The sequence below is a fragment of the Lithobates pipiens genome, unplaced genomic scaffold (genome assembly GCF_037356315.1).
Source record: "Lithobates pipiens isolate NorthernLeopardFrog02 unplaced genomic scaffold, aLitPip1_a1.2 Scaffold_10, whole genome shotgun sequence".
Classification (NCBI taxonomy): domain Eukaryota; kingdom Metazoa; phylum Chordata; class Amphibia; order Anura; family Ranidae; genus Lithobates; species Lithobates pipiens.
Window position 1 is genome coordinate 42,234,323 of NW_027507686.1, and position 27,719 is coordinate 42,262,041.

The 27,719-nt window shown below is 40.8% G+C and overlaps 1 protein-coding gene across 2 annotated transcripts in view; it reads left to right on the top strand.

Annotated features, from left to right (window-relative positions):
• The window catches only part of CDH8 (cadherin 8), a 663,994-nt gene that overhangs the window by 592,500 nt on the left and 43,775 nt on the right, over positions 1 to 27,719 (top strand). For both annotated transcript variants that reach the window (XM_077454372.1, XM_077454381.1), the window contains exon 10: positions 8,362 to 8,479. In XM_077454372.1, coding sequence (XP_077310498.1) covers positions 8,362 to 8,479 — 118 coding nt within the window. The remainder of the gene's footprint in view (positions 1 to 8,361; positions 8,480 to 27,719) is intronic.

Below are 27,719 nucleotides of genomic sequence, written 5' to 3' on the forward strand. Positions count from 1 at the left end.
GCGCGGCTTTTGAATACTGGAATGGCCGCCATATGTTTTTATGACACGCTGATCGGTGGCTGCAGATGGGCACACAGAGGCATGCACAGGACACAAAGGATGAAGATTAGCACAGGTAGGCTGCAATGGACACAGGGAGGTATACACAGGACACAGTGAGGTAGACAGATCTGCACAGGACACAGGGAGGTATACACAGGACACAGTGAGGTAGACAGATCTGCACAGGACACAGGGAGGCATACACAGGACACAGTGAGACATGCAGCTGCAGATGGGCATTGTTGACCCTCTTTGGCACTTACAGTAGCTGCTGCATTTCCCACCCCCGGCTTATACTCGTCAATAAGTTTTCCCAGTTTTTTGTGGTAAATTAGGGTCCTCGGCTTATATTCGGATTGACCTATACTCGAGTATATATGGTATTTTATATAGACTTTGCTATATTTTGCATAGATGTAAATTTGTAAGTGGCGAGGTTTAAAGTGTTTTTACACCCACTGGTGTGTTAAATATACCTTTAAAATACTCCTATTTTCTGAGAAAAAAGCCCTGTATATATATATACATATATATATATATATATATATATATATATATATATATATATATATATATATATATATATATATATATATATATATATATATATATATATATATATATATATACATATACATATACATATATATATACATATATATATATATATATATATATATATATATATATATATATATATATATATATACACACACACACACACACACAAACACACTATATTACCAAAAGTATTGTGACACCTGCCTTTACACGCACATGAACTTTAATGGCATCCCAATCTTGGTCCGTAGGGTTCAATATTGAGTTGGCCCACTGTTTGCAGCTATAACAGCTTCAACTCTTCTGGGAGGGCTGTCCATAAGGATTAGAAGTGTGTCTATGGGAATATTTGATCATTCTTCCAGATTTTGTATTCGTGAGGTCAAGCACTGATGTTGGACAAGAAGGCCTGGCTCGCAGTTTCTGCTTTAATCCACCTCAAAGGTGTTCTATTAGGTTGAGGTGCAGGCCAGTCAAGATCCTCCACCTCAAACTTGCTCATCCATGTCTTTATAGACCTTGCTTTGTGGAATGGTCAAAATCATTTGGTGGAGGGGGGATTATGGTGTGGGGTTGTTTTTCAGGGGTTGGGCCTGGCCCCTTAGTTGCAGTGAAGGGAATTCTTAAGGCGTCAGCATACCAAGACATTTTGGACAATTTCATGCTCCCAACTTTGTGGAAACAGTTTGGGGATGACCCCTTCATGTTCCAACATGACTGCACACCAGTGCACAAAGCAAGGTCCATAAAAACATAGGTGAGCGAGTTTGGGATGGAGGAACTTGACTGGCCTGCTCAGAGTCCTGCCCTCAACCTGATAGAACACCTTTGGGATGAATTAGAACAGAGAATGTGAGCCAGGCCTGCTCGTCTACATCAGTGTCTGACCTGACAAATGCACTTCTGGAAGAATGGTCAAGCATTCCCATAGACACACTCCTAAGACCCCATTCACACCTGAGCGTTTTGTAGCTTGAAGCCTGAAGCCTGAAGCTACAAAATGCTAGAGGGGAAAAATTATATTATTCTCAATGGAGATGGTTCACATCTCCACTACATGTCGCCTGAAGCTCAAACAAGTTCCGGACCCTTTTTTGTCGCTCGAATTGAGCAGATTTGGGCGTTTTTCTTCTTTTAACATTGGTGACCTTTTGCCCTGCACAAAAACCGCTGCGAATCGCGGTAAAAAACGCGTTAAAAATGCGGTAAAAAACGCTTAAAACCGCTACGCTCAGGTGTGAATGCAGCCTTAACCTTGTGGACAGCCTTCTCAGAAGAGTTGAAGTTGTTATAGCTGCAAAGGGTGGGCCAACTCAATATTGAACCCCACAGACTTAAGCCGCGTACACACGGGCGGACTGTCTGTCCAACTTAGTCCGCTGAAACACATTTCAGCGGACAGTCCGCTCGTGTGTGGGCTTCAGCGGACTTTTTCAGCGGACAGTCTGGCGGACTAAGTCTTTCGGAATTTCCGTAATACAGTCCGTCCAACTTTGGTTTCAGCGGACAGTCCGCTCGTGAGTAGGCTAGTTGGACGGACTAAGTATGGCGCATGCTCAGAAAGGATTTACACGGCGGAAGGTTGCATTGCTGAGTATTGGACATCCTATTTCTAGTCCCGTCGTACGTGCTGTACACGTCATCGTGCAAGCTTTCAGCGGACTGTCTGTTCATCGTGTGTGGTCAAGTCCGTTCATGCAAAAGTAGGACGGACTGTCCGTCGGATTGTCTGACGGACTTAGTTGGCCAGACAGTCCGCCCGTGTGTACGCGGCTTAAGACTGGGACACCATTAAAGTTCATGTGCGTGTAAAGACAGGCGTCTCAACTGTTCTGTAATTTTAACAACTCCCAATCAAAATTGACAACACTGCTCCTTCATGGATACAGTACAGCAAGTTAGCATTGTCACCTCCAGACAGGAAGTGTTTTACTGGCAGGATCACCAGGAGAAAATAAAGAGCCCAAAACCTAAAAACAGAAAACAAATGAAGTCACAAAGCTATGGACTGACATCATACATTTATAATTTTTAATAATATCTGAGTGACACCATTCTCAAAATACAGTAAGCGGGTTAGATTTAAACATTTGCCTGTTTCTTCAATCATGGTCAATCATAGTCCTTATCTGGCCAAAACTGTCTGCTTCTCTCAGTTCAGTCTCAACATTATATCTTTGCATGGCTGGCATATTGCAGCAAAAAAGGCAGAGTATCAATTACCCTGCCAATAATTGGGTCAGCCTTGATTCAGCTCATGCATTTTTATTTAACAGATCCATACGTCTTGTTCTGTCCATTTACATTCCTTTCATACATCATCAACAGTGGACATCCTGGGAACACACTCTATGTGACTGTAATAATTATTATCCAATTAGCAGAAGACATCGCAAGCAGAGAAAAAAATAACAATTTATTGTACCGCGTTTTTCATTTTTTTTTTTTAATCTGTCTTATCTTTCCATTCACTTTCCTGCTCCCTGTGGTTAACATCTTTTAAAATTGGACATTGCAAAATCCTCCATCAGTGAACTAATTTTGAGAGATGATACATTTTTTATGAATAATGTTGGTTGTAGTGCCTTTTAGTATACTGATGTAATGGCGTTTTATTGTTGAGTTACGGAGCTTTCAAAATACCCCTAGGCTTCTTCTGCATGTGGTCTACCTAGAACACAAAAGAGTGAACCTATGGGAGTTTGAAAGGGTTGTAATTCACTGACAGAGGGCTAATGCACATCCGTTAAGAGGTACGTGCTTGACCGCTGCAAGGATCCACATGGAAATGCTATATGTGCTCTTAAAAACCTTGCTATCCTAGAAGAAAATACACATCAGTCTGGTCGATAGCAGCTGGTACTTCAATGCATCTACTGACCTTATTGTGCAAAGTAAAAATTTAAAGTATAGCTCTCAGAAAATAGAAGAACATATATAAAGTCTACATTTTTATCCCTGAACAACTGTTTATTTTAATACTCAGCTCCACATATTATTTTTAGTAATTGAAAGAGATAGGTTTGGAACCCATGTCAATTTTAGCTATCTTTGTCGCCATTGAGGAGATTTTTTTTTTAAATTCCCAGTCCTGGTGGCAGGGACGGACTGACCATTCGGCCACTTGGACACTGCCCGAGGGCCCCGGGCCACTAGGGGGCCCCATCAGGGTTGCCAGCCTCAGTAAAACCAGGGACAATATGTAAAAATCTGTATTTTTTTTTACATCTGTCTCTGAAATGTCCCTTACCGACATCCTTTTGGTCTAAAAATCCAGAGATCATAGCTGCCCCACTTCTCCGGTACCTTCTCAGCCAATAGAAACATGTCTGTGTATACTGTGTATACATGTATGTGTATACTGTGTGATTGTATACTGTGTGAGTTTGTGTATACTGGTTGGCCCCATAATCTCTGATTGCCTGGGGCCCCATAATCTCCTATTGCCCGGGGGCCCAATGAGTTGTCAGTCCCTGCCTGGTGGTGTCCTGTGTAATGGGACAGGTAGTGAGGGAACGTCCCTCCTTTTCTCCCTCTAGCTAAACCTTGAACAAAAAATGGCTACAGTTGGGTTTTGATTTAAACCTTATGTTTATTTTCATGTAATTATGAATATCTCATATTTTAATGATCTTTTGCATGGCAGTGGCATTGCAACTCGGACAGAACATTGGTATGTCTTCTTACATAAATGAGACAGAAAGGTCACAGTAGGAATTGTTGACAAAAATTTTGTATCCACCAATGGGGGATTTATGTACATTGAACTGGTGTCCGATAGGCCAGGTGTAATTTGATAGCAGACAAAACATAAAAAAGATATTGAAATACGGATAACGAAAAAGACATGAAGTTTGGCCTGTGTTAGGCAGATTGCCTCGAAGTACAGATATTAGCCAAAAGTAGAATCTGTTTTGATATGGGAGTGATCTGTTCCCTGATGCTAGAAAAAAACATACACCAATGGATGGAGCGCCAGACAAAACAACAAAAAAGTCAATGTATTGGTTTGCTGCATTCCTCTTAGTCACCCCTGTACTACCTTGAACTGTCTTACAGCCAGCCAATAGAGGGAAGGTGTGCTCCAAGACTCACAACACAACAGACTCACAACACCACACTGCAAGGCTTGGAGCTCACCTCCTCTAGAAGGGTGGCTGTGGAACACACACTACTTATAGGCAGCACAATTACCTGTCCTGTGATCCACCTAGACCTAGGTTCTCAACCCTGCCCTTAAGTACCCCCAACAGGTTTTCCTTTAACTTTTAGCCCCTGTACACACGGCCGGAGATTTCCACAACCAAATCCGTCGGATTTTGTCCGTCGGATTTTGTCCGTCGGATCTTGTCCGAAACTGTTGCATACACACGGTCGGACAAAGTTGGCGAAAAATCCGATCTTTCAGAACGTGATGACGTAATTTCGTTACGATGGGACTACATTCAGGCTAGTAGCCAATAGCTTTGATGTAGGAATTTGATCTGAGCATGCGTGGCACTTGGTCCGATCAAAATTCTCTACACATGATCGGAGTATGTCTGATCGGCCCAGTTGGTTGGGAAATATTTCCAACATGTTGGAAAATTGGGTCCGACGGATATTCCGACGGAATCAGTCCGATGCATACCACACACAGTCGGATTATCCGACGACACGGTCCGATAGGACACATTCCGATGGATTCTCCGACCGTGTGTACAAGGGCTAACAAGTGCTTTAAATCAAGTCAATGGCTTGGTATTTTGGACAGCTATTTTGTCTAAGAGAAATTCCCAAAACTTGACGTGTTGGGGGTACTTGAGGACAGGGTTGAGAACCACTGACCTAGAGGACATCATTGCCACAAACTCTACACAATTGTATCACCTTGAACTGAAGAAGTGGCAATTTCAAGCCATGAAACATGTTTTATTCAGTGTAATAAAGTCATTGGAGGTTTTACAATAGCAGACGACTCATGCCTCACCTTTGAATAACCACATAAGGTGCCTCTGTTAGTTGAAATACCTGTGGGCCTTTTTACACTGACTCTTTGCTCACCCACCTGAGAACCCCACAGAGCACCCAGGATGGTAATGCCCGAGGCATAGAGATCAACCACACTGACCCTGCATGGAAACAAGTTTTCTCCACCCACAAACTAGGAACCCACATGTTTCACCCCTTGCTGGGTGACCACAGTCTAAATAGTTATAAATCCATTTTGATATTTTTTTTCCTTTTATTGCAAAAGCATTTTATCCTTGTTTCATAATTAATCTACTACACCATAGTGGCTCTCTCTCTTCCCTCTGTTTTTTTTTTTTGGTGGACACTATGAGCTTTACCAGAGACCTCTAGTCAGCTCCTCAGGATGCTTCGGTCCGCAATCTACCACCATGCTCTAGACCCTGTTTTCTGGATACAGAAAACTTGAAAACTCGAAGCACAATTGATAAATGAGTGGCAGCGCAGATCAACAGCATTATAAAGTATAATGGAATTGGTTATAATAGAACAATTTCATAATGAATGTTTAACACATTTTGTGGTCTCAGTGACCCCTGAAACACGATGAATAGTAACAAAAAAATTCAATTAGCCTAGGTTCACATTGGATCGATTTTTCATGCGATTTGAGAGATCAAATCGCATGACAAGTCGCAGCCTATTTGGAGGCAATGGCACTGTTCCAATTGGCGCAACACTGATTTTGCGGCTCCGCACTGATTTGCAAAAGTAGTTCCTGCACTACTTTTGCCGATTTCAGGTGCGACTTCAGTAGACATCTGTGCATGAAGCCACACAGATGTCTATCAAGTAGCACCTGAAATCGCACTGACCTTGCTAATTTTAAATCAAGTGAAGTAACCTGATTTCAAAGTAGCATCAACATAAACCAAGGCTTATACCTGAACATATGCAAATTAAAAACATTTATAAAACCAAGCTACTAAAATGAGAAAAGCTATTCCTTTTTCACCGCTCACAGGGCAACCTGTATCCTTCTCAATTCTCTGCAATCAGTCAGGTTGTCTTCAACTCCAACCAAGATTTATTGCAATGACAGCACCCTGCTCACTCCCACCCAAAGCTATGAACCTAACATATTTTACCTGCAAATGTCCTTATAATCAAAGTGATATTAAAGTGTTACTAATGTCAGGACCCCGTTTTCACTTTATCTGGTCTCCCACAGTACACAGAACAATTATTTTAGTAAATACAAACTGCTAAATACCTTTTCTCATCAGCGGTATATAGCAGCCTTGTGACTTCTATCAGTGTCTGATTGAAGCTTGTAGGAGGAGTAGTGATTCTATTCCGACTGTCCTATGAGACTGCAGTAACCCCTGACTCTCTGTCTGAACAGTGCTGATTGGCCCTGCGCTGATCACTTGTACCCTTCCAAGAAAATAAAAAACCTTCTAGCAATACACTCCAAACTGAGCATGTGCAGAGTGACTCCAAAGGCCCTGTCTTATCAGGAGATGAATTGGGGACAGCGTAAGAAGGGGAGGAACAGAGAAGACAGGATCAAACAGCCTTTTAACACAATGCAAAATATTAACTCCTTAGGTTCCACCGTGAGTATAACAAGCATGCTTTACTGCATATACAGACTGATTTTACTGTTCTAGGTTTAGTAACGCTTTAAGGCTTTTTTAATAAAATAACAAACATGTCATACTTACCTGCTCTGTGCAATGGTTTTGCACAGAGCATCCCTGATTCTCCTTTTCTGGGGTCCCCCACCAGAGCTCTTGGCTCCTTCTCTATGGTGAGTGCCCCCATAGAAAGTCACTTTTCTGTCCCCTTCCCCCCCGACCCACTCACAGCTAATCACCGCCATTGCATATGTACGCAGGATGGAACATATGACTGCACTGGTACAGGACTCCCTACCCAAGTTTTCTAAAATATGGGACAGGTCGGACAACTCCGTGTTTAACCCTGAGACAACACCCTGATTTGTGGATACTTACTCTCGGGAATGTTTTCCTCAGGTTTAATCTCAGGATTCTAACTCTACGTCCCCTTCCAAAATTACAACTCTTGGTTCATTTATGTATCTTTATTTGCGGATCTGTGGTGTATCCTTTTCTCCTTACTCCCCAATGTGATGTATTAAGATATTAACATTTTGTACCCCGCCTGCGGCGGTTTTTGCTGTTACAATTGCATTGTCAATTTTGATTGTCTGTATCGGAAGTTCCTTTTTTTCTGCTATACAAAAATCTTTTTTTTCAATAAATAAATATACATAAAAAAAAAAGAAAGTCACTTTTCATGGGGCACTCATATGGGCTTGCTCCTGAGCCACCCTGTCTGAGTCTATTGACATAGAAAGGGTGGTTTGGCCCGCTCCCCAATCCCTTATTACAGAATTAAAAAAAGAAGGTAAAAAAATGTAATCTTTACAACCATATTAAGCCCTGCTGTGGGTGAAACATGTTGTCATCATGGCTTTGGGTGGGAGTGAGCAGTTTGCTGTCATTGCAAAAAACCTTGGCTGAAGTTGAACGTCTTTGATGTGCGGTCAGTTATTAGAATGGTAGAGCTGCTAAAGTGCTTTATGTATTTTTAAAACAAATAGAATTATATAAAAGGGATATCTGAAATTTAATGATCCATATCAGAAGCACATGGTGAACATTTAATTTTATGAATTGGTACGTACTAAACAAAATTCTAAACCTTCATTTACTAAGGCATTTTGTGATGTTTTTTTCAAAATCCACTTGCTAAATTTATGGTTGTAATGTTTTTTTGCAGATTATTCAAACGGTCAGTGCTATAGACAAGGATGATCCAAGAAATGGACACTACTTTTTCTACAGCCTTCTCCCAGAAATGGCCAATAACCCAAATTTTACCATCAAAAATAATGAAGGTAATTTCATTGTGCATGAAGTATTTGGTACAATAAATATTTTTCGGGGGTGGTTATTCCCTATATCTATCGCACCTATGTATTAACTTGTCTAATCCCCTAATTAGCTAGTCTATTGAAACTCTGATCGCATGTTACTGTTGATAGCACAATAATACAAGGTTAGCTATGAAACCATGCACACAGCTTAATAAAACAAAGTCATATCTATTTCCCAAGAGAATAGGAAAGCGCTAACATAAAAAATACTAAAGAAAGATATTACAAACTTATACCAATAGAACACATGATACAAGAATATCAAAGATACTTATCACAAGGCTCTCTGCTAGGCTCAGATGGTAAAGAGAAATAGCTATGCGGCTCTGAGAGCCACCAGGCTTGAACCAACAGCGAAAAAGGGTAGAGGCAAAGAGGTAGCTTTCTCACTCATTCAGTCCTTTATACTTCAATCATACGCCATCCAAACCCAACCCCAGTGCCATCCCACCTAGACTTTTGATGAATCAGTATTTATGGGGATTATATTACTGTCCGTCCTGCTGTATTGGCCTCTAAGGCCGCGTACACATGGGCGGATTGTCTGCCCAACTAAGTTCGTCAGACAATCCGACAGACAGTCCGTCCAACTTTTAAATGAACGGACTTGACCACACACGACGAACAGACAGTCCGCTGAAAGCTTGCGCGATGACGTGTACAGCACGTTCGACGGGACTAGAAATACGACGTCCAATACACTGCAATGCAACCTTTCGCCGTGTAAATCCTTTTTGAGCATGCGCCATACTTAGTCCGTCGAACTAGCCTACTCACGAGCGGATTGTCCGCTGAAACCAAGTTTGGACGGACAAAATTACGGAAATTCCGAAAGACTAAGTCCGTCAGACTGTCCGCTGAAAAAGTCCGCTGAAGCCCACACACGAGCGGATTGTCCGCTGAAACACGGTTCAGCGGACTAAGTTGGGCAGACAATCCGCCCGTGTGTACGCGGCCTAAGGGCAGCATTGTCCATGTAACATGTCTCTGTGTCCTAGGTCAAACTTCAATGCCTTTGAACTTTTGATCTTCTGTAGCAGGACATTAATCAATCATCTTGTCAGCTATGGTCCCTTTCAAGTTTGCGTTGTAGCAACAGATGGTCCAGAGACAAGAGCTGAGAAAGGACATTCCAGACCGCCCCTAGGAAAGCAAATGCTTGGTTGTATCAACCAGAAAGAAACTCAAACCTTTACCCTTTCTTTGAGAATAGGAAACAGATATGTAGAAACTACAGAAATATGACATTAGATCATATTGCCTTCCAACAGTGCCTATTTTTTTTATAAAGAGAAATATTAGAATTGTGTAATGCATATTTTTTTTTTTAAGTGTGTAAGGCTGGGTTCACACTATCTTCACATGTGGTTCACAGCAGGGGTCTGGTGTGTCCCTGTCCACTGTTTAAGGTCTGATTTCAGCCCAAATTTCTGGCTGAATTCGGACCTGAAATGGACCAAAAGATGCACAGGGCTCCTGTGCAGATTTGCATTGGAGCCGCTGTGGAGATGTGTGAACCGGCTCCATAAAGAGCTGGTCAAAATCTCCTGCTATTGCGAACTGGATGCTGGGATCCCACATCCATTTCGCAATAGTGTGAACCCAGCCTTAAGTGTATAAGCAGAAATTAAAAAATAAATAAAACATGTGATATTGAATATTTACAAAGTTGTGTGGTTCTTTAGCTTTAGCAGGTGGCAGTATCCACCCTCTACCAAGAAAAAATGTAAGGTTACTATAGACAACACCAAACAATACAGTTTGTCACTTATATGTTTAATGTGTGTGTGTCTGCAGTGTACTCAAAAACGTTTTTTAACCTTGAATAAGCTTCTGTCAAGACTTTTTGAGAGGTGGAAATGCCACTGTTTCTATATTTATTTTACATATAGTATATTTATATGCTGAACACTGTTGATACAGAATTTCGGTGCTGATTAACATTTTTGTAAGAGAGATTGTATCAGGAAGAAATCATATCAATTTAACGTGCTATTGTTGCTATACTAGGTTTCAGTATCATCACCTGTAAATGTTAATTTAGTGATTATTTTCTTTGCAGACCTTCTGGTGCTGTACATTAAAGCTGAAAACAGCACAGGGATCTACAGTGGTGTGAAAAAGTGTTTGCACCTTCCTCATTTCCTGTTCCTTTGCATGTTTGTCACACTTAAGTGTTTCGGAACATCAAACCAATTTAAACAATAGTCAAGGACAACACAAGTAAACACAAAATGCAATTTGTAAATGAAGGTGTTTATTATTAAAGGTGAAAAAAAATCCAAACCATCATGGCCCTGTGTGAAAAAGTGATTGCCCCCTAAACCTAATAACTGGTTGGGCCACCCTTAGCAGCAACAACTGCAACCAAGCGTTTGCGATAACGTGCAATGAGGCTTTTACAGCGTCCTGGAGGAATTTTGGCCCACTCATCTTTGCAGAATTGTCCTAATTCAGTTACATTAGAGGGTTTTCGAGCATGAACGGCCTTTTTAAGGTCATACCACAACATCTCAATAGTATTCAGGTCAGGACTTTGGCTAGGCCACTCCAAAGTCTTCATTTTGTTTTTCTTCAGCCATTCGGTGGTGGACTTGCTGGTGTGTTTAGGATCATTGTCCTGCTGCAGAACCCAAGTTCGTTTCAGCTTGAGTACACGAACAGATGGTCGGACATTCTCCTTCAGGATCTCTTGGTAGACAGCAGAATTCATAGTTCCTTTTATCACGGCAAGTCTTCCAGGTCCTGAAGCAGCAAAACAGCCCCAGACCATCACACTACCACCACCATATTTTACTGTTGGTATAATGTTCTTTTTATGAAATGCAGTGTTCCTTCTACGCCAGATATACTTGGACACACACCTTCCAAAGAGTTCCACTTTTGTCTCATCGGTCCACAGAATGTTGTCCCAAAAGTCTTGGGGATCATCAAGATGTGTTGTGGAGAAATTGAGACGAGCTTTGATGTTCTTTTTGCTCAGCAGTGGTTTTCTCCTTGGAACTCTGCCATGCAGGCCATTTTTGCCCAGTCTTTTCCTGATGGTGGAGGCATGAACGCTGACCTTAACTGAGGCAAGTGAGGCCTGCAGTTCCTTGGACGTTGTTGTGGGGTCTTTTGTGACCTCTTGGATGAGTCGTCGCTGCGCTCTTGGGGTAATTTTGGGCGGCCGGCCACTCCTGGGAAGGTTCACCACTGTTCCATGTCTTCGCCATTTGTGGATAATGGCTCTCACTGTGGTTCGCTGGATTCTCAAAGCTTTGGAAATGGCTTTATAACCCTTTCCAGACTGATAGATCTCAATTACTTTCTTTCTCAATTGTTCCTGAATTTCTTTGGGTCTCGGCATGATGTGTAGCTTTTAAGGATCTTCTGGTGGACCTTACTGTGTCAAGCAGCTCCTATTTAAGTGATGCCTTGATTGTGAACAGGTGTGGCAATAATCAGGCCTGGGTGTGGCTAGAGAAATTGAACTCAGGTGTGGACAACCACAGTTATAGTATGTTTTAACAAGGGGGGCGATCACTTTTTCACACAGGGCCATGATGGTTTGGATTTTTTTTCACCTTTAATAATAAACACCTTCATTTACAAATTGCATTTTGTGTTTACTTGTGTTGTCCTTGACTATTGTTTAAATTGGTTTGATGTTCCGAAACACTTAAGTGTGACAAACATGCAAAGGAACAGGAAATGAGGAAGGGGGCAAACACTTTTTCACACCACTGTATCTGTATATAAAAAAAAAAAATCTAATTATTTTTAAATTCAATTAGTGTAAGCACCTGAATTTGACAATAGTCTGTTTAAAGTGTTACTAAACCCAGTACCCTACATTCACTATATCACTAACACAGAAATGCAATCATTTTTGTAAATATAAACTGCTAAATACCTTTTCTCATCAGCAGTTAGAGCAGTCTTATGACTTCTATCAGTGTCTGGTTAAAGCTTGTGGAGAGAGTTGCATTCTCCTCTGACTGTCATATGAGGCTGGAGGGCCCCTGACCCTCTGTCTGGACAGTGCTGATTGGCCCTGTGCTGATCACATGCACACTCCAAAGAAAAAGCAACACACACCAAACTGAGCATGTGCCGCTTGTCCCCTAGCCTCTGTACTATCCTTAGATGGTTTGGGGACTCTTGAAGTAGGGGAGGATCAGAGGATACAGGAACAGCCTTTTTACACAATGCAGAGGATTAACCCCTTAGGTTTCACAGTAAGTTCAACATGCATTATTTACTGCATATACAGACTGATTTTACTGTTGTGGGTTTAGTAACACTTTAAGTAACAAAAATTAAATAAAAAACAGGAATGTTACTTACATTTCATGTAAAGTGTTCCTTGTGCTAGTGATAACTGTCACTGGGGAAATTTGAAATCTTCTGCCTTCTTTCCATACACAGTAGTATTCTTCCAGTGCTGCGGAGGTTTATACCAGCACTGGACCTGTGGCAAGAACTCATCAAGGGTGCAAACTATGCCCGCCCTTTCTACCCCACTTCTTCATTCATAGAAGCTGTACTATAGCTTGCATGAGTGGAAGGCGATCTCTGAATGGAGGTCGCAGATGTCCACTGTCCTCCATTCATGGATTGATTTTCATTCATAGATCACACATTGCACATGAAGAGAGCAAAAAAGAGTCTAAGCCAGGGCTCTTACAACTGGTTGTGGGGAGCCCTGGCTTGGAATGCAGCACAGACGTGGGTGTGTATCATCCTTTGGTTTTTGTTCTAATAGTTAGTTGGTTAGAGGAGAGGACTGTGACATCTTGCATAATCTGCTGGAAGCAGTGATTGCTTATCCTCCCCTGTATACCAGCGCTCCTTCTTGTAATGTCATGTGAATACATTACTACCGTGCTTCTATATTTTAATAAAGCATGTTTAATGCACCAGATATGCAAAATGTATAACTTTTTCTTTAGTTCTGAGACTTTATGCATCACTGTGCTGATAAAGAAAGTAGCAAACTAGACCTGGGATTTAGGGTGTTTTTCCGAACACTAGCACTAGAATAGCTCAGAAGGTAACATTTACCATTTCTAGCTCGATTTTGAGAGAGAGTTTGAAGGAAAACATCTACTGCTGTGCCATGTTTTTGGAAATCAACAATTCTTTTCAAATCCTATGTCTAGGTGAATCCTGTATTATTTTATTCCCAAACTCTTCCAACAAAGTTGGGAGCATGAAATTGTCAAAAGTGTCTTAATATGCTGACACCTTAAGAGTTTCCTTCACTGGAACTTAGGGGCCAAACTCAACCCCTGAAAAACAACCCCACACCATTCCCCCCCCCCCCCCCCTCCACCAAATGATGTGGACCAGTGCACAAAGCAAGGTCCATAAAGACATCGGTGAGTGAGTTTGGGGTGGAGGAACTTGACTGGCCTGCATAGAGTCCTGACCTCAACCCAATAGAACACCTTTGGGATCAATTAGAGCAGAGACTGCGAGCTAGGTCTTCTCGTCCCAACATCACAAAGGCGTTTTTGGAAGAATGGTCAAACATTCCCATAGACACTCTCCTAAACCTTGTGGACAGCCTTCCCAGAAGAGAGGAAGCTGTTATAGCTGCAAAGGGTGGGCCAACCCAATATGGAACCCTATGGACTAAGACTGGAATGCCAGTAATTATGACAATATAGGGTATATTGTACTTATATTAGTTCAACACATTTCAAATTATATATATAGGTATAAATTGAAAAAGAAAATGGATGCAAAAACATTGTAATAAGTTTTGAAATGTAATCCATTAGCTCCTGAAAAAATATCTTTCCATATTCCAAATTGTTCTTTGATTTGCAAATTCACAATTGAATTTCCAGAAGTTTAGTGATCAGATGTGCCAAAAAAGCTTGGGTAGCTACTGTATATTCTGAAAGGTCATTTCAAAGTTTTAGAGGGCTTGAAGTATTGTCTAAAGTTCATTTAATTCTTGATTCTTCAAAAGAAATAGGTTGGTAATTATATAGACAATTATCTAAAGTTCAGATATTTAAAGATAAAAAGTCAAAGAGTGGCTTTCCCCCTAACATTAAGCTTTAAACAATTAGCTTTAATAATGCACTGCCATGCTAATTGCCTTAATAGCAACGTTAGCACAATGCCTGTATTTCTGTGAATGGGATTAAAGCTTATGAAATAAAAATCCATCTGTTATATATATAATTTACATTCGACATATTAACATTTACATAGGAAGAGGCTGAAAAGTACTTTACATCTGATTACTTTCTTTCTCTACCAGAGTTATTCTTGTTAAAACTTAATGGCCTTAAAACTGCATTACAGCACTTAATATGCTTTTCATAATAGAACACAAATGTTAGAACTTGCAACTTACACTGTAAGCAATTTACTTATCAGTGAATTTAGAAATATGGATTCTGGATGTCCTTGAATTGCCAGGCAGATGAACTATACAACAATGTCACGTTTGTCTATGCTTGTCATTTTACCTTTGTTTAAGCCTTAGGGTCCATTTGGGCATGCCTACTGTGTTAATGTTAACACAGGTGCATTTCAGTGTGCACTGGCTAAGTAAAGTGGCCTCCAAACTGAGGCCTTGGGGGGGACAGATATGGCCCTTTGCATGCCTTTATCTGGCCCTTGGGGGACTATTCCACCAACTGACACCAAAGATGGGGCACCATTCCCCCAACTCTTCCTATTGATGCCAACAATGGGGCACTATTTCTCCCATTAAAACCAATGATGCCCCACTGATGTTGGGGCATTTTCTACAACCATTGGCCACAGTCCAATCTTTTTAAAGCTGAAAGGACAGTAAACTGGCCCTTTACTTTCAAAGTTTGGAGACTTAGTACTTTGGGATGATTCAATATAAATGTGTACCAAAGTAATGTTTTTTTTTGTTTTAGCGTGGGGAAAAGTTATGTCTACTATGTCATGTAGATATTACTGCCTTTAATTCATGAGAATTTCCATCTATTCCTCTCTCCTAGATGGCAAATGTGTCAGGGTACCTCTGACACCTATTTGCTGTACATGTATATGGTTACCAATATTCTCATATTGTATATGGTTCTGAATGTGAACCTATGAAGATATAGGCTGGGTATAAGAAGTACCCACTGTAGTTAGATTGGTAACATGGCAAAGAGTTGTTGCAATCCTGCACAAATGAATGCTGAATCTGGTTTCAGTGACTTGGTATGAATCTCAGGCTAATGGTAAATTAATATTTTGCCTAGGGTTGCACCGATACCAAGTATTCGCACAAGTACTTGTATTCATGCAAATGCTCCATTGCTTGACCCGATACCTGGACAGTCAGGGGTGATCGGTGAGGTGCGTTACAAACACTGATCTCCCTGTATAGATTTACATAAAGCAGCTGACATCTTATCCCCCCCCCCCCCGCTGCTTTTAGCTGCTTTATTGAAATCTATACAAGGAAAACAGTCCCTTGTAGCTCCCCCACCGTCGCACCGATCACCCCTAACTGTCCTTTGTGTCCTTCTCCATGTACTCTGTGTGCTCCTCCGGTCCCCCTCACTGTGCCCCTCTGGTCCTCCTCCAGCCCCCCCTCCATGTCATCCATGCCCCTCCAGTCCCCCTTCGTGTCCTCCATGCTCCTTCAGTCCCCCTCCATGTCCTCCCTACTCCTCCAGTTCCTCTCCATGTCCTCTGTGCTCCTCTGGTCCCCCTCCATGCTCCTTTGGTCCCCCTCCATGTCCACCATGCTCCTCAGATCCCCCTCTGTCCTCCTCTGGTCCCCCCCCGTCCTAGATCTGTCAGGATGTAGATCGGAGGAAGGAAGCACCTTCCTTTTCTGAATGCACAGAGCCAGTGATCACTGACTGTCCATTTATAACTGAGCATTGTAAACTGTGTTTATGATGCTTCAGTTTATGAATGGAGAGGAGCCGCTGTTTCCTGTCCATTAATTTTCAGTGCAGGTGAGGCTGCAGAGAAAGAACTGAGGAATCTGAGTCCCTTTCGCTGTCTCAAAGGTAGGATGTCAGGGGTCTGTTTAGACCCCTCATATCTCACCAAAGTAGGGCTGAAAAAAAAAATAATAATAAAAAAAAAAGAAATAAAAATAAAAGAAAAACATTGACAGCCCCCCCCCCCCAAAAAAAAAAAGAAAGCATTGTGAAAAAAATAACAAAAAAACATAAATTTAATACAATAATAAAAAAAATTAAAAAAAAAAAAAATTGTAAATAAATAAATAAATAAAAAACCTGCTGACACAGTCCACTGTCACATGACATAAAAAAAAAGTTGCTGTAATCAATATCAGCGAGTACTTGAAAAAAAGTATCGGTACTCGCTCTTAAAAAAGTGATATGCGTGAATCCTAATTTTGACTTTGGCACAACTGAAAATACATAAAGGAAATATATGGGTTGTAATTAAACTCAGACACATCAGGGCAGCAGATTAAATAGAGATGGCGGTGCATGCTGCAGAAAAATATGGATGTGCTCAAAATTAGAATATGTTTAAGGGGCATAGTTAGATAGAAATAAACCTCCCATGCTGTAGACTTGTCAACCTTGCCTCCTGCCCATTGTTGGACCACACTATTCATCACCCACATTTCCCTACCTTCACAGAGAGCACCATATGGCAGCCATAGCCTCCCCCTTTTCACAACCAACAACCTGTTTAGGCAATTACATATTTAAAGAGACATAGAACGATATCCTTAATTTCCAAAAATAATACAAATTGTTGCTACCTATTTTTTTGAGCCTCCTTGTAAACCTCTCCTTTTCCCATTCATCTCTGTGCGTGTTGGTTGAGGTCATGTGGCTGGATGTCACACCACTTCCTTAAACTCAATCTATTATAAACCAAGCTCAAAATATTCCCTTGCCTAGATGCCCCTTCCTCACTTCTCTGTCATGAAGATCAATGGCACAATCCATCCCCACATGCCAGGGTGCTACGGGTAACCCTGGTATATGAACTGTCCTTTCAGGCCCACATCAAATCCCTGTCCAAATCATGGCGCCTCAACATCTACAGAACATGTCCCTCTTTAAACCATTGACACCACAAAGCTTCTAATTCACTCCCTGGTTAATTCTGCCTTGACTACTGCAACTCCCCCTTCACTGGATTACCATTACATAGGCTATCCCCCCTTCAGTCCATCATGAATGCTGCTGCCAGACTCATCCAACTTACTAACCATTCATCAGTGTCTATCAGTAGTTAAAGTACTAACAACAACTTACAAAGCCATCCACAACTCTTCCCCAAGCTACATCACTAACCTGGTCTCAAAATATCAACCAAACAGCTCTCTTTGGTCATTACAAGACCTCATGCTCTCTAGCTCTCTTGCCATCTCCTCTCATGCTACCCTATAGGACTTCTCCTGAGCTTCTCCCATCCTTTGGAACACCCTTCCCCAATCTTCTAATATCTTCTCATCTGGCTTTCAGACGATCCCTGAAAACCCTTCTCTTTAAAGAAGCCTATCCTGCTTTTAACTAATACACTGTGTTTTTACTTTTCCATCAGCGCATCCCCCAAAGTTATTAACTTTTGTATCACTTGACCCTCCCTCTAAAATTGTAAGCTCTAATGAGCAGAGCCCTCTGATTCCTCTTGTACTAAAGTGTATTGTAACTGTAATCCCCCCCCCCCCCATTTTGTAAAGCGCTAAGCAAACTGGCGCTTTACAAATCCTGTATAATGAAAATAGTAGTCTGCACTGCTCTGTGCACCCTACAAATCCCATCTTGGGAACAAGCAAGAGAAGGTGTCTACATTCCTGCATACAGTGGAACCATGGAGAACTGATGTAGCCAGGAAGTCAGATCACAGCAGCAAAAACAAAGGAAATACAGTATTTGGAGGAGGCTGAGAGCAATATAAGGAGCTTTTTTGAGTTAAGATTTTACACTTGAATGAACTTCTTTCTAAACCAGAGATTTGTGTAATTTGAATATTGTCCCTACCCAGAGTGCTAGGGCAGGAGCAGCACAATGTAATGCCACTATGTGATGTCACATGTTCAGCAAAGCAAAGAATGATGCAGGTGGACATTGACCACTGTGGCTCATGGGAGGGGACAAACCAGGTGACACTGTCAGCAAATGAAGGGGAACAGTTGCAAAGCAAAATGGCCACCATCTCCTTGTGCCCATATCCTTGTGCCTAGAGCCCAGAGGCCTAGTGGCAGTCCTGGTTGTATTTATTCCAGATACTAATAGCAATTCATTGAGTACTTTTTATGTGTTGTCTAGCGCTGAATCGTTAAATAGGCAGCAGCAGCTGGCTGCTCATTCTGAGCCTTCCCTACCCTAGGCTGAATCCTCTGGGGGGGCTTTAAAAAAATACCGGACCTGTTGAATCTCTTTGATCTAACTAGATACCACTCAGAAACTGCTGTAAAATAGGACTCAACCAAAAGTGAAGGTCGCGTCCAACAGCAAAGGCTCCAGTCAGCCAAAAAACATAAATTAATATATTCCACTAGGCCATTAAATATATAAACATTTTTTCCTCTTAAACCATTGCATCGTAAGGATACTATAATCAGCCTGTTTATGAAACAGTGATTTGTCTCACAGGATCGTTGTATCCTCAGCAATCAACGGACAGTAAAACTGCTAGAGAGAGACGTGAAGCAAAACAGCAGCAGTAAATCTACAGAGTGAGATGCAGCAGAAATTTATGGCGTAAAACATTCCCTAAATCGGCAATGCATTCAAATGATGGTCTGATGACAGAAACTCCTCTGTTTTTATTTTTTAGTTATTTTTTTTTGTTGTTTTGGAGAAAGCACATCTTTACTTGTAGTAATTGGACCCTAAGTACCAGCTTGGTTATTGGAAATGGTTCACTAGTTGCTTAGGCTAGATTAAAAAAGATACTATTATCCAAATAAAATCTGTAAAATATACATAGTATAAACATTGTTTTACCATATATTCAGGCCTGTTTTTATAAAACATATAGGTCTAAATATGTGATGGCATACAATGGGGTTGATTGGCTAAAACTGGAGAGTGCAAAATATAGTGCAATCAGCTCCCGGGTTTCTCTGTCAAAGCTAACTTTAGAAGTTGATTGGCTGCCATGCACAGCTGCATCAGATTTTGCACTCTCCAGTTTTAGTAAATCTACCTAAAATAAAACTTTTAAATATGTCTGTAGGTGTGGAAGCTTCTATATAGGGAAGACAAAGCGCCCCTTCTTCAAACGAATGAGGGACCATGTCTCCCCAACTTTAAAAAGAAAAATGGACACTGCAGTGAGTCACCATGTTGGTCTCTTTCACAATTTTGACCCTCACTTTATCCAATTTATGGCCCACAGCCACACACCAATCACCACTAGAGGAGCATGGATTCCATATTGCTTCAGCTAGAAACATGTTGGATTCAAATTACTAACCACAACATACAAAGCCATTCACAACTCTGCCCCGAGCTACATCACCAATCTTGTCTCCAAATATCACCCAAATCGTCCCCTCCGTTCTTCTCAAGATCTCCTACTCTCAAGCTCTCTCGTCTCCTCCTCCCATACTGGTCTCCAGGATTTCTCCAGAGCCTCGCCAATCCTCTGGAACTTGCTACCTCCACTGGTCCTACACTTGCTACCTTCAGGCGATCCCTGAAAACTCATCTCTTCAGGGAAGCCTATCATGTCTCCAACTAATCTCCTACCACTTCCATCAGCTCATTCCCAACTGTTATAACCTTTTCTACCACCTGCCCCACCCTATTAGATTGTAAGCTCTTCTGAGCAGGGCCCTCTTAATCCTCTTGTATTTTATTGTATTGTAACGGTATTGTCTCCTTTTTATATTGTAAAGCTCTGCGTAAACTGCTGGCACTATATAAATCCTGAATAATAATAATAATAATAATAATACTGTAAATGCCAACAGATACACAGGCTTAAATGAAACTATCCGTTTCAAGCCTTCTTTATGACCTGAGTAGACAATTTTTGTGCCGACCCTTGTCCTTTTGGCCCTTTGTCAGTTGATCCCCTTTCCCTCTTATTCATTTTATTTTCACATATATTTTCATTTAATGTTATTACAATTATCATTTCCCCCTCCCCCTTCTCACCACACTTCTTCACATCCTTAGGCCTTTGATACCTTAATTTATTTGTGCCTTAATTATTATTGGTAGGTCACTATTGTTTCAACAGTATATGGAAGATATTAATGCTTTATGAACAATTGCTATGGTACTTTTATATACATTTATTGTAAATTTGTTTGAACTAATCCATGCACTCTCATATAATCATTGATGTAATGCTCTATTATGTCTTTGTTGCTTTATGTCTGTGTGCACTGTCTGCTGGGAATGCTGTGCCCCCCTTCCCTCTATTCTCTCCCCTCCAGGAGTTCATGCCTCTCCTGATGTGCGCCTGTCCAATGGATGATCCAGCGATGGTTCGGCACAATGATCACTCATATATTACCATTTCCTTCTTTATATATATATATATATATATATATATATATATATATATATATTTATATATATTTATTTATTTATTTTAAACATATATCTTTTCTCCATCTGAGTTCACTACAAGACCAGTAGTGCCTCGTTCAGTTTTTGGGATGTTCAAGATGTCCGCCCACATAATGGGGCATGTCAGCGTGTCACTTTCTTTCCCGGTGGAATTTTGGCCTTTGTAGTTTGAAACAAAGCTTCGCGCATGCACATTGACCCTTGCACGTTTACACTCAGTCGGTGGCGTCAGACGCTGGCCAAGCGGCGTGCGCATAAAAAGAACGGTTACTCCAGGTAGCAGATGCTACTTGTGGGGTGACCGTTTACTCTGACCAGCCCATTTAAAGGTAATTTTCCTCCAGAGCAACTCTAAATCATTCTCTTTCTTTGCCAAATCTATGGGGTTTTTTTACCATCCGTTCACAGTGACCTATTTTGAATCCTACTTTTGCCTTATTTTCTGACATCTGTTTGGTTACCTGCAAGTCAGGAAACAGATGATTTGCAGAAGTTCAGTTTAACTATATACTGTATATACACAGCAGCTCTGAGTCTGTGAAAGGTCTCTTTGAATTTTCAATCTGTGGTGCACCTATATACGACAACAATACAATGGTCCCTGTGCATTGATGTGTTAATAGCATTTTTTTCTTTTTTTCAAATCTAATATTAGTACATTATGCTAAAGCCCAATTATACTTTGGCTATTGGCAAAACGAGTTCCAACTATATACGGCACCCTTTATTTATCTACAACTTAACAGTTATTTTAGTGAGTATATTTCTTGCGCCGCCCCCCATCCATGCGTCCTAATCTACTTGCGAGGTGCTGGACCCATGGATTTCAACGTTTTTTTTTTACTATTTTGAAACACATGATTAGAACCTTAGGCTCTAATTGGCTTCAAAAAAGGATGGGCTTGGGGTGCAGAGTGACAATAGCGAATTAATATTCTCCTCCTGGCCCATCAGGAAGCAGTTCCTGAGACCCGATCGGGTCTCAGTAAGTCAGTCACTTCTGGTTTGGCCTGGAGGAAAATCAATGGCCCGGGAGCGAGGAACTGCAACCCGGATCAATCTGATTGTCACCACATTCTAATCCTTCTCCTTCAGGGGGGGTATCGCTGCATTCCTGTATGTCTCCCACGGGGTGGGGGATCACCGTATTCCCATCTGTCTGGGCATAGAATGCATTAAGGTAAAAAACCTTGAAGAGAAAAGCATTCAAAAGGTGCTGGGACTTTGATGTGAGTAGTGAGAGAGCAAAAAACATTTGAAGAGCTCATTGGCTCAGACTGAGCTTAGGGCTGACAATGTATGCTTTGTCCATGTGTCTAGAGGAAGGTAAAACTGTCCATTAACAAAGTCTTGAGTTTTCTTTTATGCATTTCTGACAGCCCCTTTGTCCTCTAATAGTTTTTGAGTGTTTGTTATCACATTAAGCCCAACAGGAGATAGGACAGCCTTAAAGACTGACACTTATCCTGACACTTATGCTTTGACAGGGAAAGAATAACTGTAAAAAAACAAGTAATGATAAAACGAGTGGCAAAATAGAATGGAAATTCATAGAAGTTGCCTATTGGAAACTGGTTCTCTTTAAAAATATTGCATTTGCTCATGTCCAACTAAAGCTTACAACTGTATATCCCAATATAAGACAGAAGTGTGAAAGGTTCAGTATCCTCTAAAAGGTTAAGAAGTAATTCAATGGAGAGATGACCTTTTGTTTTTACAATAAAATGATAGCATCACTATGGAAAATGTAAGATTTTGTTTATTAATATTTCAGTTGGCTTTGTTTAGGAAGAAGAGACAGCAGGATATTTAAAGCTGATGGATCAATTTTGTTACATTTCTGCATCAAACACTATGCTGAGATGAAAATCTACCTAAGAAAAGTCAGGCTTTACTTTTGACTTTTCTTTTTTTTTTTCTATATTTTTCCATTTTAGTTTTACTTTGCTTATTTTAATATATATATTTTTTTTATTTAAAAAAAACATTAAATATTGGTGAACAGTGCCCTTGTGGTTTGGCATTTGACTGAGGTTGACTGTACTGTAGTCAACTTGTAGTTAACTAGTTAAGGAGTCATTTGGCATTTTAACCTATGTAATTTTTAATCACCCCTTAGTCTGACACTAAATGACACTTTGTTGGAACCAGTGACATGAATACAGTGAGCAGTGCTAAAAATATGTACTGTCACTGTACTAATGACACTGGCTGGGAAAAGGTTAACATCTATGGCGATCAAAGGGTTAAATGTGTGCCTATTAGTGCTTAGTGTGTTTACTGTGAGGTGCTTTTACTAATGAATGTGCTTTTTGCAGGGCAACAAAAGCCAGCACATCCCTGCTGACAGAATGGAGCTCTGTATTGTTTACACTGACAGAGCTCCTCACCGATCAACAGGTGTTGGTGGTCATCCATTGCCTGGTACCTGCTAATCAGCTTGCGCCAGAGGCGCAACTAGAACCTTCAGGGCCCTGGTGCAAGAAATCATGAAGGGCTCTCCTGACCCGTCCTGGGGCCCTTTGCATTGGTCCTAGGACCCTTTACTCCCATTGCGGGCCCTTTATTATGGTAAACAAAAAAAGAGAAGAAAATGTGGTCAAGGAGACACCAACTCAGGCTACCCTGTATTAGAAATGTAACCACAAGGAAAAAACTGAAAATAAATTAAATACTACCTCCGGTCAGAACCAGTGTCCGCATGCCAGGGCCTGGTCGTGACTGCTGCGACTCTAGTTGTTCCACCACTGGCTTGCGCTGTGTCTAATCACAGCACAGCGGGTGTGCCGGTGGTACACGTGGGCCCTTAGCTCCCAGAAGTTCTGGATCACATTCTAGGTATGTGATCTGGCCCAGGAGAGCCACTCTACTGCCGTCTTCATACTTGAGGTGGTCAACAAATGGTTACACTGAACTCCAAACAAACAGCTACAGCAAATACACAGTTGAAGTACATACTGTATAGGGGGCTGACTTGTCTAGCAAATGATTTGTAAATCTCTAAAGTCAGTTTTGTGATCCTTTTTGGCCATGCTTCCTTGTTTTGGGAGTGATGCCTATCATCAGGTGCAGGGTACTAATTCATGAACATGGCAACTAATGGATTCTTGTATTCATTTTTAAAATAGTGTTTATGGGTGTATGCCTCCTTTAGCTTACCTTTTAGGTCTCTATTATTTCCGTATATAATCTTTGTCTGGATCCTGGTGAAAGTCTGAATCCAAAGAACATTTCTGAAATAACTGTTAGATAAGGGCCACCTAACCCAGATAAAATGAAGCAATGATTAGGAGGTTCATGGGTACTTTTAGACCTCTGAGGACCCACTTGTATGTGAGAAAAGGCTACATGGTGTCAACTGTACACATAGGTATACAGACTCCTAAAAATTAGAAGATACCCATTCGCTCAACCTAAAATGTATGCAACCCTTGTGCCCAATTCGAGCTTGATAAGCACCACCAACCTAAGTCTACACCCCCCCCCCCCCCCACACACACACACACACACACAAACACCCCAGCGTCCTCTTTCTCCTAATTTTTCCTCAGCCTTGGATGATTCTTAATGCTGTAGATAAACTATTCATGTGGTGTTGTTCTTAATTGAACTTGACTATGAACATGTTTAGTGATGTATCTTCAAGAGATGTGTCCTAGATGCCCTGTGCTCACAGGAAGTGGGTTGAATGTAGATATCAGGTTGGGGTTTGTCACTACCATCAATTTAAGGCGACTCCTACGGGTTGGAGATTCACAGTCCAAGCAAATTTGTGTACAAATTGTTTAAACCATAATACACTGCATGTCTTTTAAACCTTGACCAGCAGGCTTAGAAGGGCCTGCAAGTAAATGTGGGTTAAGCTAGTCCCCTCATTAAAAAAAGGAGGGGGCACAGAGCAGCCATATAGTCAGTGAACTAGAAGCTGTTGTTGGGAAAAAAAATAAGAAAAGCTGACAAACCACAAAGGGTCATTTAGCAAACTGAGATTTAATTATGAGTGCTGCTTCCCTTTTTTTTCATTTATTATTGGGAACTTTAATTTTATTTTGTAGTTGATTTGAGCTCAGTGGTCAGTTTTAGCTGCTGTCCTGCACTAAAAATGTCCTGCTGTGGTCAGTTTTACACTGCTGTGTCACACGTGGTCTCTTAATTCTTAAAGTGGTTCTTAACTCTAAAGGTTTTTTTACTTTAACCTCCCTAGCGGTAATCCCGAGTCTGGCTCGGGTTGGGATTTTAGCAACATAAACGGTAACCCCCGAGCCAGACTCGGGATCGCATCGCTGGATACAGGGAGGACACAGGGAGAGTTACTTACCTTGTCCCCTGGATCCAGCGATGTCCTCCACGCTGTGTGATCGAGCTATCCTCCGCTCGATTCACACAGTGCCCGAATGCCGCAGAGCTCAGTTCCCTGCGACGTTACGGCGCACGGGAGCAGAGATCGGCGCCAAATTCAAAAAAGTAAAAACACACAAAACACACACAGTACTGTAATCTTACAGATTACAGTACTGTATAAAAAAAAATTACACACCCCTTTGTCCCTAGTGGTCTGTGCAATGCCCTGCATGCACTTTTTCTTTGAACATTTTCTGCATGTTCTTCCCACTCTCCTCCCTAAACACTTACCTGAATCTTGCCTCAAACCATCACTGTGCCTGGCAGCAGTTCTTCTCTCCCCTCTTCCAGCTTTCACAGGCTGCACTGATAGTAGCTGTAGCCATTGATTCTGGTTGCTGGCAATCTTGGGGGAGGAGGGAGAAGGAGCCATGGGTAAACATGTCTACAGATGCACATGCTTCATCAGGAGCGGTAGTAGTAGAACCATATGTCCCATGAGGACCTACTATATCTTTGTCTCCACTCATGGAGCGCACTAAGTATCAGAAATACATTTGTACAGACACCCTTGTATTTTTAAATTGTCTTGTCTTGAACATTAAATATGATGTCCTTATTTATGTCTGGACATCGTGTTTTTTTATCTTTATGTATAAATAAAATTAACATTTTTATTTAAAGTATGTATTTTGTCCACCTGGTACCGAGATAGTCAATGTTCTCACCTCTGGAGACTAGTTTGGGGAACTGTCTCCGCTCCCAATTCCCAAAAGAATCATTCTGGATGATGATACCTTCCCCTTCTGATTGTGTGCCCTATTTTGGTTTAGAGGCCTTCATTTTTCTTTTACAGTACATCAAACCCTTGGTTTATTGAACCTAAGCAGGTTAACAATCACTAGCTGAATGTTACTGGGTGCCAATCAACCTGGAATAGTTGCTGGACACCATAGAGGAGATGAGTTTTACCATAGGAACTGTTTTTGTTTTTTCCTTATTTAAAAAAAAAAGGCCTGAGCAGTAGTTTACAAAATCCATGGATTTGGCTTTTATATAAACACTTAAGCTTAATCATGAAATTAATCCTTTATCTAAATATTAACCTCATAATCCTAACCATGGAAATAGACCCTGCTCCTCAACACGAAAAAACCTTACCCATGAAGGTAAATTATCCCTGCAGGCCTGTACAAACCTTTGCTGAATGCCAGAGGCGTTGGGGGTCCTGTTTCAACATTAATGAAAGCTTCTTGTTCGAATCCAATATCTATCATGCCCAGTAGGCTTGTGCAATTCGTTTTCGTAACAAATCGAAATTCGGCCGAATTTTGCATCTTTTCGGACATTCGGATGCATCCGAATAAAAAAATAATGAATAACAATGAATACGAAAGAAATATAACAAATTAATTTGACATGATTCGGTAATTCTTTAAAGATCTAATGAAACAAAAGGTCAGGTCAAAGTAAATCTTATAGTCCAATCATCTAATTAATTTTGTACCGGAGGTTGGATTACTGGCAAAGTGCATTCCTGAGAACTGAGTTAGAAGGGTGTTGTATTGTATTTGAGCCGAGGAGAAGAGACGTTGGCATTGTGTGTGATAAAAGATTCAATAAACAAACGACTTTCCAAACACGAATCATTATCACGAATGTCTATACATACATAAATAGCAAATTTCAACGAATACGAACAAATGAATTCGACACTCTACGAATAATAACGAATTATCCGAAAACGTATTAACGTAACATAATGAATATAACAGAACGAAATTATGTATTTTACGAATGACAACAAACCGAAACTAAACAAAATTTTCTGTTGTGCACTAGTCTAATGCCCAGAATATATTGGTAATTTCTCCAGCAATTCCATTCAGGATTAGCGATGTTTTCCTTTATATTTATAGACTTTTTAAAGGGTTCCAATTTTTCTTTAGTCTCTCCAGTGGTAAGATTTTATAGCTAGTGTTCTCTTACCCATTTGATCTGATCTTTCAATAAAATGGAAAGAGTATCTGCTCATCGTTGGACCTTTAATTATACTGAAAAGATCAAGGGAAAGGACAAGAGCAAGGTCAGAAAGGAAAGTTACATCTCTGTCGTCTCAGTAATATTGCTATATAGACCATTCCCGCATTTCATCTTCATGGTTGATATAGTGCTGTTTTATCAAAATACATTCACCTTGTATCTTCTATATCATAGGTAATATACATTTGCTTTTTTAAATTGCTTTTTTGAGCGTATTTTTTTCTTAGGTTTATAGTCTCTTACAAATTGTCTTTAGCTTTTCAGCTTTTTTGATTTTCACCTAGTAGGACAAGAATTTAAACGTTGAAAAACAGTGT